The following is a 20,170-nucleotide window of genomic DNA, read 5'->3' on the forward strand; positions in this document are numbered from 1 at the left end:
TTTGGTTGTTAGGCGTTTATAAAGCAAAATAATTCTGTTTCAAAGCACCCACAAGGCAACAAGGAGGGAACATGGGATTGCAATGCAATTAAAATATTTGTATTTATTTAGATGTATATAGCACTTTAATTCAAAGCGCTTTACATGAGGAACAAGCATTTACAACAAGCAATAGATGACATTGAATCAAACCAGAAAACAGTACAAGGAACAATTTACATTATAGATGAGGTTAAGCATATAAGGAGGGGAACCAAAGTGAGAGAGGTGGGGTTAGAAGGTGAAGGAGGAGGAGGATTTCGTGGTGAGAGGAAGCCGAAAGATGCTAGGGGTGTGAATGGAAGAGATAGGATTTTAGAGAAGTGCGAAATGAGGGGTAGGAGGTTATAGAGCGGACGGGGAGGGGAAAGCGGTTCCAATGGAAGGGAGCGGCAGTGGGAAGGGGCACAGGGTGGAGGAGGAGGCGAGAGAAGCAAGAGATTTGCAGAACGGAGAGAACGAGAAGGGGTGTAGAACGTGAGAAGGGAGAATAGATAGGGAGAGGCACGACCATAGAGGGCTTTGAAAACTAGACAGAGGAAGTTACATTTAAGCTGAGAGTGAAATGGAAGCCAACCTAGTGAGTGAAGGGAAGGGAAGAGGAGATGGAGTCATGAGGTGGGAGAAGGCAGAGGGAGCGGATAGCAGAGTGGTAGATGGATTTGAGAGAGGAGGTCAGAGGAGTGGAGCCCAAAGAAGAGTGGAACAGTAGAAGAGTATGGAGAAGATGAGGGAGGAGATTAGGAGTTTAGTAGCGTGAAAGTTAGGAGAGGACGAATTTTACAGATGTTGTAGAGGTGCAAGTGGCAAGATCTAGCAGTGAGAGAAATGTGGTGTGAAAAAGTTCGGGGTCGATGTGGAGACCAAGGTTGCAGGTATGAGGAGAGAAGGGGAGTTGGGAAGGAAGAAAGAGAATAAAGGGAGGAGGAAGGGTGTTGGCAGGGGGGAAAAAAGCAGCTGAGTTTTATCTGCGTTGAGAGAAAGTAAGTGAGAAGACATCCAAGATTTAATAGCAGAGGGGCAAGAAGAGAGCTTAAGGTGGAAGGAGTAGAAGGAAAGGAAGAGCTGGGTATCAGCATAGAAATGGCAGTGGGGGAAGGGGACGGGCTAACCTTCCATGTCTTTTTAGTATTCAGAACGTGCAAGTTTGTTTGTTTGTTTGTTTATTTATTTGGTAATGCGCTCCGAGCCCGTGGGCATCTGGGCGCAGCAGTACAAGAGGACTCGAAACTTAGTTACAATGCCTGACGCAGGCTAACACAGCAAAACAGTGGTCACTTACAGTGGGTGATACAATGCATATAAAATAACAGGGTTAGGTGCATAAGAGTAACATTTTAACAGGTTGTACCGTTTCCGCTAGGGTGAGGGTCGTTGCATGTCATTGTTGTGCAGCCATTTGAGAGCGTAGGATCTGAATCTTGTGTAGGGTAAAGGGCATCTAAGGTCGGATGGGAGTGTGTTCCATGATTGTGCAGCTCTAACTGGAAAGCTAGCACCGCCCGCTGTGGTAAGTTTGAATCTGGGGACTTCCAGTAGGAAGGTGTTGGCAGATCTCGTCAGTCGGTTAGAGGGTCTCCAGTTGATTCTTTCCGCTAGGTAGGGGGGTGCTTGATTGTTGAGGCATTTAGAAGTGAGGGAAATAGTTTTAAGTAGGATTCTGTCCTTTATTTTTAGCCAATGGGCTTCTGTCCGGTGTATGGAGATATGTTCTCTGCGTGGGATGTTCAGAGCTGCTCTAAGAGCGTTATTTTGTAATCTCTGGAGTTTGTCAGTGACCGACTTTTTGGCACCTGAGTATAAGGCGTTGCAATAGTCCAGTCTGGACATGACAAGGGCATTGGCCAAGGTAAGGCAGCTGGCACTGGACAGGAAGGGTCTGGCGGCACGGATGAGTTTACACTTGTAGGTGGTTGAGGAGGCAAGGGAGTTCTTGTTTTTTGAGGGTGAGAGCTGAGTCGAGGTAAAAACCCAACTTTTTGACCTCGCGCATAACCTTGATAGTATTGTTATCAATGTTAAATGAGGTATAGTCCGGGGTGAGTTTGGATAATTTGAGGTCTGAACCGAGGAGCAGGATTTCAGTTTTATCGTCATTCAGGCAGAGGCCATGTGTGGCCATCCATGCTTGAATGAGGATGTAAATTTTATTCACCAGAGCCAAGTCCACTTCATAGTTGCCCGAAAGGGGTATGAGGATCTGGGTGTCATCTGCGTAATTAGTGTAGGTGACGCCCAGTCTGTCCAACTTGTCGAACAATGGCTTGGTGAAGATATTGTACATGGTGGGTGAGACACAGGAACCCTGTGGGACTCCACATGTGATTTGGATAGGGTCAGCACAAGTGGAAGTGGAGAACACTCTCATAGTCCGGTTGGCTAGAAAGGATTGGACCCATGCTATAGCGTCTCCTGTGAAGTTGGCAGCCAGCTTGAGGTGGTTGCATAAGACTGCATGGTCCACCAGATCAAAAGCTGCTGACAAGTCCAGTAAGAGTAGCAGCGCTGTTTTCCCATTATCCTTAAATTCCTCCATTTTAGTTTTGAGATCTAGCAGGGCTGTTTCCGTGCCATGGAGGGGGCGGAAGCCCGATTGGCGCGAGCCTAGAAGATGATTAGCGTCTAGGTACTCTTGAATTTGGAGATAGGCTACTCTGTCGATAATTTTTAGTAGGAAGGGTACCGTGGTGATAGGCCTATAGTTAGTCGGGATAGATGGATCGAGGGTTTGTTTTTTGAGAAGGGGGAGGACCCAGGATTCTTTAAAGTTGGCTGGCACTGTGTTGGATTTGAAGGATGAGTTGATAAGCTTCGAGATGAAAGAGGCTAAGTGGAGCTTGAGTGTGAGCCACAGATGAAGTACACAGTATTGGAAGTGCTATGCGGCCAGGAGCCGCGTGAGGTGGAAAAGTGTGAGTCTCCAGTGTGGCGGGTGTGCCGAGGCAAGTGCTGAGGTACACAGAAGCTGTCAGGAGCCCCCTGGGGAGGCATAAGGTCGAAGACACCAATCATAGCAACTGTGAGATTAGGAAGGAAGGAGGAGGAAAAGAGGACATTCTTGAGGTGCTTTCGGAACCTAAGATGGTCCTGCTCAAGACGCAGATGGAGGGGGAGGCTGTTCCATAGGAGGGATTCAGCTGAGGAAAGCGAACAACCACCTGCTGTGTTTGGCAAAACGCTTTACACACAGGGAGTTGGTGCCAAAGAGTATCATGGAGCCTTTGTATGAGGATGGAATGGTTCATCGTGTCGAGGGAAGAGGCGAGAACAAGTAGGATGAGAACAGTGGGGGAGTTGGAGTCCAGGGATGCTAGCAGTACTTCACAGGTGTTCAGAAGAGCAGTTTCCGTGCCTCTGGATACTCAGAATCCAGATTGATGATCGTGGAGATCACCGACCTGTTCAGTGTGTGAGTTGATTTGGGGCAAGGCCAGCTTCTCGAGCAGTTTATCGAGGAAGGGGCGATTGAAATAGGGCGGTAGTTTGATGGACGGTTAGAGTCTGCTGAATGTTTTTTCAGGAGCGGGCGCACAAGGGAGTGCTTTGGGGGAGAGGGAACCGGTGGTGAAAGAGTGGTTGCAGAAATCAGCGGGGGCAAGAGGCAATGTTGTCCTTGATGGTTCTGGGCGAGCCTGTTTGGATGAAGCTTTCATAGAGTGGACAACTCTGGTAACTTCTTCAGGTTTGATGGGTGAAGGAGGAGGGGAGAGGGTGAGTGGCCAAGGGAGGCATGGAGGTGTGGGAAGGGTTTGGCGGGTGAGTACCAAGGGTGTTCAGGATGTCCTGAGTTTTGGTGGCAAAGTGAGTGGCCAGTGCGTTGCAGAGGGCCTGCAAGGGAAGAGGGGAGCAGACTACTGTGGAAGGGTTGGCTCGCTCCCTGCAGATTTTGAAAAGTTCAGCAGTGTTATTGGATACACCGGATACCTGTGCCTGAATATGGGCCCCTGTATTACCTTTCGAGCAGGCGGCAGGCAAGTTTGTCAGAGGGTGAACCTGAGGTTTGCCACTTCCATTCCACTGCTATGCACTTTCATTTCGGGGCTTAAAGTTCAGAGTCATACCAGGTGTTACGCTTAGAAGCGGGTTTCAGGCGGATCCTCATGACTGGGGCAAGGATGTGTCAGCGTTTCGGTGATGGCTGAGCAAAGAATGCTGAGGTGAGTTGGTTGTAGTCTGTGGTAGGGGGGAAGAGGGATGAAGGTAGAAGCAAAGGCAGCAGCTGACATTAGTTTCATAGGGCGGATATTCGAGAACGAAGTTGGCTGGGCTTTTGGGGGTGCGGTAGGAGGGCCAAAGGGACCCAGGTGAGAGGAGAGAATGATCTGGCCAAGAGATGGGTGACCAGAGGGGAGCGAGAGAGAGTTCAGAGTGGATGATGGCATCCAGGGTGTGTCCAGCCAAGTGGGTAGGACCAGAGGGGAGAATGGAGAGGGAAAGAGGCGCAGAGGTCACTGAAAAGAGTGGATGCTGAGGCAGGGGAGTCCAATTGGATGTTGAAGTCACTCAAGAGGAGGAAGTTGGAGATGGTTGAAAGTAAGGAGGAGCAGAAATCAGCCCAGAGATGACAAGGTGGTAGCGCCTGGAGGCCGGTAAATGGTAGCAATGGTCGGAGTGGAGGAGGGAGAGATGACCAACTTGCAAACCAGGCTCTCGAAGGAAGAATAGAGTTGGGTGAGTATGATGGAAGAAGGGACCTACTCAGGATGGATTAAGACAACCCCACCGCCAGCATGGTGAGTTAGAGGCTTGGAAATGATCTTGAAGCCGCCAGGGAGGATGGAGTCAAAAGCAGTGACTGAGCTGGCAAGTCTCGGTGATAGTGATAATGTCTAGGTCAGTCTTCAAGAAGGAGGCAGATGTCAACAGTTTGTTGGCTGAGTGGGCGTTAAGAGTCGCCAGGTGGAGGAGTTCTGTGCCTTTGAAGGTTTTCTGAGGAGTACAGGGGCATGGTAGAAGGAAGGAAGGAAGGAAGGAAACAAGGAAGGAAGGAAACAAGGAAACAAGGAAACAAGGAAACCAGGAAGTGTTTTTTGTACTTTTTAATTAGACTTGGTAAGGGATATGGGGTAGGAGACAGATTAGCAATTAGAGAAGATAGGAGAGATGGTCCGTGCCATTAGGGTGGCATAGGGAATTTGAAAGGAGATGGGCTCTGGCGTAATCTCACAGGTGGCCTTGTAGTAACAAGGGAGAACAAAAGCAATGCAATTTGAGCGCAGAATGGAAAAGGCACAAATGAAGTGAAATTGGGGTGAGGGATGTTAAAGTACACACACCCAAATCCGAAAATCGAAACAGGGCACAGAATTCATTGAAGGAAGGAAGAGGTAGAACACATGATCCAGGGGAGGCAGACTGAAGAGGGCACAGTTATGGATCCAGGAGGAAGTTGATAAGTTCAGACATCGCTCACAGGTCGAGGTGCAAGAGCCCAAGTTCGTGTGTTGTGGCCAGTTGCATCATGTGGATACTTCATTGTTTGCAGGGCTGTGGAATGTTGGGAGCCTTCTGGCCCTACTGGGCCGGGACGGGCTCAGACCCGGCCTAAGTTTTGGGCTTTGGCAATGGGGCTGGCTTAGCCTGCCGGCTTCCCCGATTGGTCTAAAGGCAACGAGCAGACCAATCAGTGGGCAGATCCCATGTGATTGTGGGGTGGCGGGACAAAGAGGCTGCTCTCCGCCATCTTGAAGTAGAGTAAAGCTCCATGTGCAACAGTAGCCCTCTGGGGCTTCTGCAGCAGTAAATGTGGCCATAAGATGCTCTCCTGTAAAAGGAGTCAAGGAGGATGGCAAACATGCCCCCTGAAAAAAAGGAAATAAAATAAAAGCTTCAATTTCGATTATATGGGCAAGGATAAATGTGAACAAGGGGCATAAAAATCCAAGAGGGCTTTCCAAAGAGCAGCAAGCCTGGAATCCGCATCCTCATCAGCTGCTGCTCCTGGGTGTCGTGAGTCTCATGTTGCTTGCCTCAATGCTTCTGGCGAGTGCTGTTAGTGCTTTTGGGTGGACCAGACTTCTGTAAAAGAGGAGTACTTAATGGAGATTCCTTGAAGCTCATTACTAAAGAACTTTGCCATATATTGATTATTTGTTATTTTATGTGGGATTTGTATAGGGCACCTCTGCTGTTTACAAGGCAGAATGTGTCCTGCCGTCTGACTGTGTACTCCATTCAGGGGTCGAGGGACCACGTGGGTGGATGGCAATTTATTTTGAAAGGGCGGACGCCGTCCCCGTTGTGTTTAGGAAATAATTACAACAGGCTGCGGCAGGGAGTTGAAAGCTGGCCCGGAAGCAAACTCAGGCCTCACACCTTAGAAACGAGACAACCACGGCAATCGTTAGTTGTGAGACTGCAAAACCTCTTATATTATTACAGAGGACGTATTTTGTTGAAGGTTTTCAGATTTAAAAGCTGCTTCCATTTTATGTTTGAGGTGCAATAAGATATGAAAATCTGTTTACTTTTTAAATCCTTTTTGTCGTGTTTTTTTTTTCTTCCAATCGTGCACGACTGCCTTGAATGAAATTTGCATATTTCTCTTTAACATCCTGCTACGTCAGTTCCCAATGCTAGCCAGTTCCCTCTTTTTTTTTTTTTTAATGACTCGTTCCCTGGCTCAATGACGCTTAAAAAAAGAACAGAGTATCATTGCTGGACAGATGTCGGGATATTGCTCTCATTGTGTACAATTTGAATTTAATTTTGAGAGGTTTTCCTTTGTTTGATTAATATTCCACAGAAACAGGAGGTGCGTATCTTGTTGAATATTATGAAATACAAGCAAGAAGCACATGGAAGAGAATGAGTGGTTTTGGAGAGAGTAAATGAAGTGTATTGTCTGTAATGATTACTTTTAATGCGGATGTTCATTAGACAGTACCACCCTCCACATCCCACTTGTTTTGTTGTGTAATTACATTGTTGAATTTAGGAATAAACGAAAATCGATGTACTTCGATATTGAAATATTATCAACATATGCATGACATTTTGACACCGTCTTCCTTATCAGGGTTTTGGCCCTGCTTACAGAAACATTCATTTCTCAGTAAAGTGATTAACTGGATACAAACAATAATTTACTGAAAGCAATTGCATGTCCACTATAGCAGAATACCTATTTAAGTGGTAGTGGAATAACTATCCCATGACATAAGGATACAATTAAAGTTTAAGATTACTATGAAATGCCTAGTCTTAACAGATGCCCACATGCTCCATTTCACAACATATCCAACAATTGGGAGGACCTTTGGCAGGTTTGATAATTTCACAAACCACTGTCAGTCTCCAAATCTTGCACAGCCGAGCTATCCTTTGTGAGAATACGTCTCAAATGACTGACCTCTCCATTCTCAAATGATTTTCCTGTCTCCCAACACTGTGATGCCGAATCTCATTTTATGAATTATTGAGGTGCATTTTTAGGGTTCTCATGTAGGAGAATGTGAAATATTTATTACGAACTGGTGCTTGTGATCTTTTCCATCATTTTGTGTACAAACCTAATTCTATGTTGCTGTAAATGCATTGATAGGCTTTTTTTATTGGCTACAATGCACAGTAATGAGTCAAAGGTTAATTCGTAGGCCCTTACGTACACAATTTCAAGTTATGTAACTTCCTCCGACGTTTGTTTACGTGCACTTTAAAACTGGTATTTTAAGGCACATTACCTAAAACTGCACCAACGCCTTAGTGAAGACAGATGCAAGTTGTAGTCCATGTATGCATAATCCTATTGCCTACCACACTTCATAGTTCCATATATACATGACCAAAAGAGCTGTGTTCTTGTCCCAGTGATTTTCCAGTCCAATGGTGGTACACAGAGGATTAGACGTAGACTGGTTGTGGACAGATACCATTGTAAAATATATTTAATGTATATGGAACACTTTGCTAAACAACATTTATTGTGCATTTCTGCTAATATCTAATGTACCATTCCTGAAGCATATTTGTAAGGCAATTGAAATACTAACAGTTTATTTTTTGTGCAACCATATTACAACACCATTACCTAGTGTTTTATGTTACTTTAAATAGACACGTGTGTAAATGCAGCTGGGTGCAGCATACCTTTGAAAAGAAGTTCCTTAGGAACGGAGGTTGTTTTCTAGTACAATAAAGGCCTATCATTAATCTGTAACCAATCCATTAAGCCGAGCTAGACCCACAGATGGGCATTCAGAGCAAATGCTTCATAACAAAAAAATACACGAAAATACATTCCAGAATATTCAGTTCTGCAGTGTAGTAACCGTTTTTTATGGGCTTGGCCTGGTCTCGCAATTTGTGTTGGTTAGGCCTGGTTTTCAGGACATAATGCATCAGAGATTAATTTCCAGCCTAGCCTCCACCTTTTGATATAAGATTGTTCATAAAATAACATCTGTGATTGTTTTGATGGCAGGGATCCAAAAGGGTCTAGACCAACCTTTTTGAAAGTTAATATTTAGTTAACAAGGTTCCTCTGGTGCATATCAATACAAAAACTATTTGCAATTGTTGGAATAATTTAACAAAAAAATCTCCTTTTTGTTCATAGATTCTCAGTGCTTTGTATGTTTTAAAAAGCAAACAAAGATTTAGAAGTGGTGGAGCATGTGGCATTTGTCTAAACATGATATTAATACATGTGATTTATTAAAGTTACATATTTCCATAACATTCTTATGATATTCTATTGGTAAATGTAGCATGTTTATGAATTCACGAATCTCGTGTGGTTGCAAACATATAATGAGAAATGTTCATAACAGAAATTATGGGGGAAAAATGGATCCGAGTACAACTCTGTCCAGAACCATTCATTTCACATGAGCTAGTACATGGGACCAATCGACATAAAGAGAAGCATAATTGGCAGTATCTGAGTACCACTGACAAGACCAGACCAAGGAGAAATTGTTGCATCAAATGATGCTGCATGGGTGCAATTTAGCAGCTATTTAAGCCCCAAACACAGACAATAGAGAGCTTTTTGAAATACCTGCCGGGGAAGGCGTTTCTCTGACAGGAAAAGTGCAGAGTGGGATTCTAAAGTAGTTGTAGCTAGTCATTCCCCTTAAGAAGGCTTTTCTTCCAGAGAATGCTTGATGCAGAAATCTTGCTCAAGATGTAACCAGGTTTTCTGAGAGGGATTTTGAAAGCAGAGACTATGGGCATAGTTGAGTGGGTGAAGCCTACCCTGTGCCTTTTTAAAATACAAAGATATGTCCCTAGAACTAGTTAAACCCTTGATAATAATTGCAACATCTTCTGAGGAATCCTTTACCAGCTAGGCCACTGATTGGCAGTTGGGCTGTAAGGGAAACAAGTGGCCTAGCTGGTAAAGGATTCCTCAATTACTATTTTATATATCTATATAAATATATATCTATCAAACATGCCACCATTGATCCTGTGCTTCCAATAGACAGCATAGGTAAGGCAGCAAAATAATGCCCGGGCACTCACTACCTTAAAGTGCAATGCTTTATTGCTTAACATTCCACATTTTCCAGGATTCAAAAATGGCAATGGGAGCAACCCCTAGAAGCCTCAATTCTACATCGTGTCACGCATTCCGCCCTTTACTCGGAGCTTCGTCTGGCAAGTTTCAATAGTAACTCGAGGCTCACTGGTAATAAAGCTTCTTGCTTACTGAGGCTAGGTAGGCTCTACCATCTGGTAAAAAAACAATGGAATATCATTTGTTTTAATGCTGGTGCCTTCAAATGTGATCTGTCGATAAACACTTATTACTCCACAACGATCTTCATCACTTTTAAGGATAGTTCAATGTTTGCCCAGAAGGTTTGCCTTAGCTTGTGGATTATACTTGATATCGAATAGTATTAGATTTTTCATTCTCTTCGATTTTCTCTTTAATGGATCAACTCTATTCCTTGTTCTAGCCTTCTGATTGTCATTGTAAATTTCTTTAAGCAAATATCCTCTAGCAGAGAATCTCCAATCGTTTTGGCCTCAATAACATCTTCCTCTCTAGAAAAATTGCTTTTGTCTCTTAAATTCTCCAAAAGTAATACTTTTAATTAATGACTACTCCTGGCATGTAACACTGAATTTGAATTAGTAGGCTTCCGGTATAACTAGCTTACCAATTGGTTATTTGTCACTTCAAAGACACTATCTAAAAATAAAATTCAGTCAGTACCAAAGGTTATAGTCCACTTCAAATTCATATTTCCAAATACATTGTTCAGCATTACATCATATATGCCATTAGCGTGTCCATTGGATCATTCCAAATTTATAAACATATAATCAATAAAACGATGCTAAACAATAGTGTAATCAAAAAACATGTTGAGTAACTGTGACCATGTTACTGTTGCCTCCCCCAACCCATGTATAGATTGGCATATGTTGGAGCTGTGCAGGAGCCCATGGCAGCACCTTTTTTTTTCTTTTTTTTATATAGTGCTTCCCTTCAAACAGTCATTCTGTTCCAAACAGAATCATAACATCTTCAATAGCATTTCATTCTCTTGTTTGTAACTTACAGAACTACTGTTTAAAAAAAAAAAAAATATTTACAGGCTTCAATTCACTTATGAGGGATACCTGTGAATATTGAGACCACATCAACGGATGGTGTCGGTTTCAGAGGCTTTTCTCCATGGTCTGCAATTACGTCCATGTAAGAAGCATTCTGGTTTCTGTCAAGCAACTTGCTCTTTGCACTGCCCTCTGCTGTAAACCAGTGAGTAAATGGTACACAGGAAAAGAATAAAGGGGTCATATTTACAAGATATTAATGCATAAAAAGGCCTGGTATGCTGCTTACCTGGATGCCTGGTTGTATCATAACATGGGTATACCATTAACTAGTACTGGTTCCAGGAAAAGAGGAATTCATTAAACATCAAAAGGCAACTCTGCTTTCGAACTTCCATACACACAATTCATATTTGCATTACTTTATAATTGGTTATGTTTTTGTCTAAAAATGAAAATCTATGCAAAAGATATTAAATGGTCAGACCTTGGATAAATAATGAACAGCGTATTGAGTATCCTATTGCTCTGTAGTATATGAAAATCCCCTTCTGCAACATGTTTTAGGAAGTGAACCAGCTGCAGAGTGGCTGGGAATTAGTATAGAATTGGTAAAGAAATAGTTTGTGTTTCTGAGGCTGAATTCCTTATTAGGTTTACTGAATTCCTACTATGAAAAGCTTTTCTGATCCAAGTTAGCCTGCATGGTTTGACTAGTCACTATCCATGTTATATTAGTTCTATCTTTGAGGATCTTACACTGCTGAGGCAGTTAACCGTTGTTGTTCTATGTTCTCCCACAGCTCTATCGGTAAGGCACATGCTTGGCATGTTCTTTGTGACAGTAATTTAAACTGCTGAGACCTATGCTTGTCCTGTTATGTGAGTGTAGCTTGCACTGATGTGGTGAGGTCCTCAATTTGCCTTTGAAGGGTATGGTTACCTACACTTCTCCATCCCATGCACTTTTTCCTCTATGCAAGTGGAACTTATATTGTTGTGACCCACAATTTATCTGTTCAGAGTGTGGTAGTATTGCATTGTTGAGACTCGCAACGTTCCTGTTCTATGTGAGGAAAGCATGATCTACTGTACCTTTCCTAGTGTGCACTACTGAAGGTTATGTTACACCTGTTTTATATGAGGAGCTTTTACTGTGGAAAACACATTTCTGATCGGTTCTCTGTGTTGGAATTGTCTACCCTTGCTTTACTTTTCACATTGATCTCCACCTGTTCCACATGATTAAAGCTTGTATTGGGATTGCCCTGATTTGCCTTTTCTGTCTGTGTGGGGGAATCCTGCACGGTTCCTACTCTAGCTGGCCGGCTTGGTGTTTGCAAAGTGTTCAAAAACGTATACTGCTGTCGGACCCTTTCTTTATATGCAGGGGAAACTCAGTGTTAGTGCTCATCTGTTCCATTTGTGAGAGGGTGTTTGTGCACTTCACCATGTGCTTTATTAATTTAGAGAAACCATCTTTTCTGTAACCACGCTGAAAGCTGATCCATGGTAATGGTTTCCATACAGTGCTAACTCATTTTACTCTCTTGTAAAGGACAAGACTTGTAATTGCCATATGTTGTAATACTTGCATTTGATGCACCTCATGTAACCTTGATAAGCCCACGGGCCAGGCCGCACTATACAAATAAAACAAATACAAGACTAATTTCTATTCTCAATCACATTTACCGTCAGTTTTAAAATGGGGAGTAAAATACTCCCGCCTCAAAATCTTAATGGAGCACTGGTTACATCAGTGCAAAGCTAAGTACTCGATGCTAAAATCGATATCTAATCTCATCGTCAAATTCTAGCTGGCAGAGTGAATGATTTGTTATACAGCTCTTTTGCCAAAGCGCTTTACATGGGACATATTAACATACAATTATCGCCCAACCTAATTTAGTACTCATTTATCGACCTTGGAAGGTTGCAAGGCTTAGTTGGCCTTGGCGGGGATTGAACCTGCGGCCTGTAAATAATGCACAGATTGCAGCACCGAGTGCTCAATCAACTAAGCTATCTTACCGGCTAACATGCTTCAGAGGTCAGTAAACTGACTATCAACTGATGTATAATAATCGCAGTGCCTAGAAATTTGACACACAATGCATGAAGTGCTGCATGAACAAGTTAAATATATATATGTATTATCCCTACAGGAGCAGGTTTGCAGAGTTTCTTTTTCAATTGCAAATGTAACTTTCATTTTTGTTTTTGAACAGTGCTTGCACTTCCTTGAGAGTAAGGTTTTGGATGTCATTGTAGTCTTGAAGATTCGAATGAGGCTCTGACCCCTGTGATTGGTGTAATCGCAATCACTCATACTTGAGCAAGGACTCTGCTCCCACTGACCATTTATAGTAATTTGGCCCATTGACTGCTGGTTCAGGTTGAATGGGTGTAAACTAGACCTTGCAGTCTCATCATCTTACACAGTGTATATTGTAGACTATATATTAAATTATAAAAGTACACATTATTTGCCTCTGCAAGAGTGTAACAAACTATGCAACAGGCAACCAAAACATGACGCAACTTAAAAAATAATAGGACCTATTAGAAACAGTTGTTCAGCAAAGAGGTCTGGTTTCAAACAATTTATAACATTAGTTGAAAACCTTCTCCATGAGCCATCTAGACACAAAACACAGTAGAAGCGGAACAAAAACGATTCCTTATATCAATGTTCGCGGTTTCTTTCTGAAAGACTTTAGAGAACAATTCTGATTCATAGGCTTTTCTCCATGGTCTGCAATTACATCCATGTAGATGCAAATAAAAAGCGTTCTGGTTTCTGTCAAGTAACCCGACCTTTGCTCTGCTGTAAACTGGTGCGTAAATGATGCGCAGGAAAATAATAAAGCTGCCGTAATTACAAGATTTTATGCGTAGAAAAACCTGGTACCATGCTTATCTGGAGGCCGTCCACCTCCCATATAAATCGGTTAGTAGCTGACGACCAGACAAACGACTGACTGGCTAGGTCAGTAGGAGGAGTCTGTGTGAGCGAGCATGCCCAGGTGCGTCCTTGCATGCTTCAACTTTAAAGGGAAGTTAATTTTGCTATGCAAAAGGCTCCAGTGATACAGACTCCCCATCAGTATGGAGGAGGGAAAGGGGACTATGGAATTCATCCTCATCCCAGTGACTACTGTACTCCGGTTTCTTTTCACCACAAGAAGGCAGGGTCATATGACATCAATCTTGATGCCATACAGGAAGTTACAACTTCTAAAGCTAACAGTTGTCCAAAATAGGTGGCTTGCAGGGGTCTGCAAACAAATCTTGGCTTTCAAGGTTTTGCACTAAAATTCCATCTGCCCTATCTGACAGTCTGTGTTGAGGGATCATGGGAATCATTGTCCAAAACCTCTGGAGAGCCGCTGGTTGCAGATGCCCCGATTTAGTTCTTTTTTGACTAAGATGGGGATTAAGAATGTTGGGAACATTTTAGAGGAGTTAATTGATGGGGCGAGGGTGTTGGATTATGACCAACTCACAATAGGATGACAAAGTGTGATGTTTTTGCTTATAAGTCCAGTCTGCCCAAAGCATTTTCAGAGGTGCAAGCGGAACAGTGCACAATATGTTCCAATAATAAGTTTTCAAATTGGGTTGTTCCTTCTAAACATGGACTGTTGAGAGGTATGTTTAAGTAAATAATGTGGCAGTGCGTTTGTGTTATAACGTACCGAACATCAACGCATATATTTTCAGGTTGTTGTTTTTAATGTTTGTACTTACAGTTTATTTTTTCTTTCAGTGGTGGAGGAAGGATTATGGGAGAATGGGCTTTCGTACGAGTGCCGGACTCTGCTTTTCAAGGCGATCCATAACTTACTAGAAAGGTAAAAGTTCTGTTAAAATCATATAATTGAATTCCTTTTATGCCCAAAATATTCGTTAATGCACTCTGATTGGTGTATGGAATTACAAGCAGCTGTTTTTGGAATGAGTTGACTTAATGTGCTGCGTTCTTGGGATGCATGCCCGTTTGAAAAGTAGTACTAATTATGGTTCAATATACAAATTACAGAACAGCGAGGGAGGAAGTTCAGATATTTGGAGAACAGACTATTTAATCACTGCAAGCTGCTGGCCACAAACCCAGTATTCTGATCCAGCTCTGAGGAGGCTTGGAGCAGGGTTTTTAGCATGTGGTAAAGTCCCAGTTATGAGCCTCCTGATTGGTGGAGGCTGCCACACACCCCTCGCCAGGTACTGATCTGCAATATTGAATTTTTATTTGAAATCGAAAGGAAAAAATAAACTCGGTGATAACCCACCTCTTGATGCCAGCAATACCTGTTATTAAGAAGCTTTGGCACATCCACCAGATATTATGAAAAGAATGGGCTGTAAATGGTTACCCTAATGGCTTATTTCTGACTCCCATTTCAAATGCAGCTCTCCTCCCACTTTTTCTTATGTCTGAACTCAAAAATGGTACACAGAAGGGTTCCTGACTTAAGCAATATAACCCGAGCAAGGGGGCTTAAGTTGGAAGCCTGGACGAAGTGAGGGCTTTAATATTAGCCTCAGGGCATTACTTGACTGGTACAGCACCCCCACCCCCCCTGCGAGTATTATATTGCTATTAGTACACTGGAAAGTTGTACTGGGTACAAAGTGTTATTTTCACAATTTGATGAGCAACATGTTTGCTGTTTCTAAACTTGAGAAAAAACTGCTGAACAGCGTGGCTGGTATGGAGAAGGGAACTACATGTAGTCCCTTCTCCCTTTCCATAGTGGCCATTTCTGGGATGGAGATGTATTGGGAACACCAAATGTTCCTGTTGCTGGTGAGGGACAGACGAGCGGAAGGTTAGTGGGGAGCGGTGGGACTGGGTTGGGCATGTGGAAATTTGTGGTGGCGGAAGGAGCCGATGGCAGTGTAGCGGATGCACTTACCTGATTCCCGGTGAGGGAAGATGGCAGAACCCAAGCTTCGAGGAGGCTCGGGGCAGGTTTTTTTTTTTCTTTCAAATGATTTTTATTGGCATTTCTTCAAACATGAACTTCGGGACTCAACAGTGTCCCTCAAACCCCCCCCACCCCAACCCCCTCCTAACCGGTTTCAACGTCTTTGCACTGTCTTTGTGACCCTTAGATGTTTTTAGCTTAGGCTGTGAACATATCAAGTGTGCAGATGTTGTGGGGGCACCATTGCTGTATGTAATCGCTTTGCAGGAATTCAATGGCTTCTCCCCAATCCGTGGTGAACTTCTGTCTGTCTCCTTGAAGGTTATACGTGATCCTCTCCATAGCTACGTATGTCCAAATCCTTCGTAGCCATTCTTGAGTGGTTGGAGGGGCTTTTTGTTTCCATTTTTGCACTATGGCTAACCACACTGCTATAAGGAAGCCCATGAAGTTCTGTTTTTGTGTCTTTGTAAAGGACTTATCTCGGGGGAGGGGCCCACATGCCGCACATCCAAATTTCTTCTCCTGGGTTGGCCGCGCCATCAAAGATTGCCTGCATTTGTGCTTTCACTTACTCCCAACATTTTTGCATTTCTATGCAGTCCCACCAGATGTGTCTCCAAGTTCCCAGTGAGTCGCATCCCCTCCAGCATTTCCCTTGCGTTGTTGGGAACATTTTGTGGATTCTCTCTGGCGTATAATGCCATTGAATCATCATTTTTGTCCAGGCTTCCCTCGTTTGTACTGCCCGTGTCCATTTCGGGATGATTTGCCAAAGGTATGACCATTGGTCCCTCGTGATTTGTTTCCCTAGGGTTACTTTCCACTTTTTCATGTACTGCCAGGTGACGTTGTCTTCTTGGGCGTTAATGAATTTGTAAAGAGTGGATAAGAATTTTGTTCCCCCGTTTGGGTCATAATATAGGTCTCAAATGCGGTGAGGTCTCTAGTCCATGCTTTTGTTATTCTTGGTGTATTCTTGGTGTTGTGAGCCAGTAGTGGAGTTGCTCATACTGGTATCTGTCCCTTTCCGTAAGGCCCAGCAGTTCCTGGCATTCTTGGAAGGATCTGATCTGATGTCCCTCAATCATATCTCCCACTTTTGTGCAGTGTGCCATTTTTTAAAGGATCCTTTTTCCTGACCGGGGGAGAGGGGGAGTCTGGGTTGTCGAAGAGTGGTATGAAGGGGGCGGGATCTATCGTTGGGGTTCCCTTTTTTGTTGCTCTGTTCAATATTTCCATGGTGGAGCTCATGACTTCGCTAAGTTTGATGTTATGGTGTCTGTGTTCGGGTTTCCTCCATTTTTCTGAGTTATCCGTGATCCATTCGTGTAAGACCCACAGTTGTGCCGCCTCGTAGTACTTCAAGTGGGGGAGCGCCATTCCTCCGTCTACTTTATGTGCAGTGAGCGCCTGTTGTGACAATCTCAGAGTTTTGTTTTGCCATATGTATTTCGTGATGATTTTGGAGAGGGTTTTAAAAAATGCTAGGGGGACACGGATGGGGAGAGCCTGGAAATAGTAGAACAATCTGGTTAATATCGTCATCTTAATGAGTTATTCTGCCCCACCATGAGATTAACAGTGGGTTCCATCTGAATAAATCGCTTTTTATGTCTTCCAAGAGTTTGGGGTAGTTTCCTTTTTGTAGAGGTTCTGAATGTGTGGTGTTAAGGTAACTCCCAGATATTTCACTCCTCCTTCTGCCTTTTGTAGTTGGAGGTCTTTAGTTGTCTTGTATATTTCTTCTTTGTCTCCCGCCAGGGCCATTACTGATGATTTCTGCTTATTTATCTTCAACCCCGAGATCGATCCGTAGTAGTCTATTTGCTGGATGAGGAGGGGGAGCGTTTTGCTTGGATCTGCTAAGGTCAACATGTCATCTGCATATGCCGCCGTCTTATGCGTGTGCCCTCCCATTTCTATGCCCCTAGTATCCGGGGCCGCTCTAATCTTTGCTAGGAAGGGTTCTAGGATGATCGCATAGAGTAGGGGTTATAGGGGGCATCCCTGTTTCGTTCCCCTGCTAATTTTGATTGGGTCTGAGAGTTCTCCGTTGACTGCGATTCTGGCCATCGGAGAGTTATAATTGGCCCGGATCATGTCGATAAAGTCCTGTCCCATGCCCATTTTCCGTAATGTAGCAAATGGCATTGACCATTCTACCCGGTCGAATGCTTTTTCCGCATCCAACGCTATTATTGCCGAGGGGATTTCCATGATTCCAGTCTTCTCTATGAGGTGAATTATTTGTCTTATGTTGTTGTGGGTTTTCCTTTTGGGGAGGAAGCCTGATTGTTCTTGGTGGATTAGTTTGGGGAGCAGGGGAGCCAATCTGTTGGCCAGGACTTTTGTATAGAGTTTGGCATCGACATTGATTAGGGCGATTGGGCGATATGAGCCCGGTTTTTCAGGGTCTTTCCCTTTCTTGTGGAAGACTAGTATTTTTACGTAATTCATTGATGCGGCAATGTTGCGCGTTGTCTTGAAAGTGTTGAATAGAGTGGTTAGATGGGGAGTTAATATGTCCACATATGTTTTATAAAATGCGGCAGTAAAGCCATCTGGCCCCGGGGCTTTATTCTTGGGGAGGTCCCTTATTGCCTTCCCTACCTCCTCAGTCGTGATTGGTTGGTCGAGGGCCGCTTTTTCTGATGGAGTTACTTTTGGGAGCGTTACCCCTGTCCGAAATGCCATTTGTGCCTCTTTGCCCGGCCGCTATGACGTGTACAGGTTCTGGTAGAATTCTCGGAACACTTCCTTTATGTCCATCGTTTGTGTTTTCTTTTCTCCTTGTCCATCTTTCAGGATTTTCACTGCTTGGTCTTGGCGTCTGACTTTTAGTTGTCGTGCTAGTAGCTTGTCCGCTTTATTTGATTTCATCGCATACCAGTGTTTTGTATGCAGTAAGTGCATTTCGGCTCTTTAGGTCCTTATCAGGTCTATCTGACTCTGAATGTGTCGGTATGCTCTCTTCAATTTCCTGGAGGTATTCTTGGTCATTTCTTCCCTTATTTCTTCCAATTTTCTCTAGGGTCCATCGCCATAACCCTGAATGGTTTCGCAGTTTGGGGAGGGTGATCCAAAGTGGTGATATGGTGCCTTTTTCGATATCCTGAATTTCTCCAAGTAAGGCTTCTTAAGCCCATATGTAGTCTATCCTAGAGCTTGTATCGTGTACGTGTGAGTGATAAGTATATCCGTCGATGGATCCTCTGAGTCTTCTCCACACGTCTTCTAGTGCCAGGTTTTGCATCGCCTGCCTGAGCGCTGGTGACGGGGCCCCCTGTTGGGATGTTTTTGGTTTCGAGCGATCTTCTGATAGGTTCCACGCTATGTTGAAGTCTCCTGTCGGGATCACCTCTCCTTCCGCGAAGTTTTCAAGTTTGTTAACAGTTGCTTTGAATCCTTCCTGGCCCGTATTAGGGGCATATAGGGTTGCAATAGTCACTTTGCAATGGTCTATCTGGATCTTCGCAAAGACGTAGCAGCCATTTTTGTCTGCTAGAGATTCCTTGATTTGGACCTGCAGGTGGTTGGCAAAAGCAATGAGTACACTTTTTTTTTTTTTCCCTTCATCGTTGGATTGAATAATCTGTTTGCATCCTCTTATCCCGAGTAGATTCTTCCTCTTCTTCTGTATGAGTTTCTTGGAGCATTATTATATCAAACTTTTCTCTGTGTAAGAAGTGTTCCATTTTTTTCCTCTTCACGGGCGTGTTCAGCCCTCTGATGTTAAAAGTTAAGATTTTCAGCCCCATTCTTTCTTGTGTTTTTGAGGTTCCTTGCAGGGACCATCCAGTTGATCGCAAAGGTGTGCGTTCGAGTCGGTGATTGAGTCTATTCCCTCCCAAACTTTCCCATGAACCCCTCCCCAACCCCCTCTCTTCCATTCCCCCCAACATTGTCCCTGAGGAGGGCCCTGGGCCCTATGGTTGCTCCGTCTTTGCGCCTTTGCTCCATACCCTCTAATATCTCAGTGTGAAAGTTCGCAGGGGTTCCTATACCCTGCTTGTGGCGCGTTTCCACGATGGTCCCGTGGCTCTGCCGCGCTAGGTTTTCGGCACTTGCCCTTATTGAAGTGCTAGTGGTCCTGTAGTTTCTCCCTCCTGGCCTGCCTTGGAGTTCTTTTTCTGGGACATTAATTTTAGTCTAGGTTGCGTGATTGGAGTCTCGTTCTTCTTTTCACCGTTTGCCACCCCCTCGGCTGTCTTGGGGGTTCCCTTATTTTTGTAGGGTCTGGCTCGTGTTCCTGGCATCCCATGATCCTTAGGCCCTCTTCGCATGTTGTGATTTGATGTTGTCTTTCTTCCCATGAGAATAGAAGGCCAAAGGGAAATGTTCATTTGTATCGAATTTGTTTTTCAGATAAGATTTTGGTCAACTGACTCATTTCTCTTCTCTTACTGAGCGTGGAATGTGCTAAGTCCTGGAATAGTAAAATGTCTTTGCCGTTCATTCTTATTTGTTCCAGTGTCCTGGCCTCTCTCAATATTCGTTCCTTTTGTACATAACTTGTCATGGCCACTAAGACGTCTCTGGGGCGGGACCCGGGGTCCCCTGCTCGCCGACGGCCTACCCTGTGTATTCTGTCAATGTGGATGTTTTCCCTGGAGTCGTCTTTCAATATATTTTGGAACACTTGTTGTACTGCTGTACGGAGATCTTTGTCCTCTACGGCTTCC

At 43.9% G+C, this 20,170-nt stretch overlaps 1 protein-coding gene across 1 annotated transcript in view; it reads left to right on the forward strand.

Annotated features, from left to right (window-relative positions):
- The window catches only part of MED13L (mediator complex subunit 13L), a 2,324,591-nt gene that overhangs the window by 728,120 nt on the left and 1,576,301 nt on the right, over positions 1 to 20,170 (forward strand). Inside the window, exon 3 of the mRNA XM_069619219.1 lies at positions 14,324 to 14,408. Within this exon, the coding sequence (XP_069475320.1) occupies positions 14,324 to 14,408 (85 nt within the window). The remainder of the gene's footprint in view (positions 1 to 14,323; positions 14,409 to 20,170) is intronic.

Source organism: Ambystoma mexicanum, chromosome 10 (assembly GCF_040938575.1).
Source record: "Ambystoma mexicanum isolate Mex_15411 chromosome 10, UKY_AmexF1_1, whole genome shotgun sequence".
In the NCBI taxonomy this organism is placed as follows: domain Eukaryota; kingdom Metazoa; phylum Chordata; class Amphibia; order Caudata; family Ambystomatidae; genus Ambystoma; species Ambystoma mexicanum.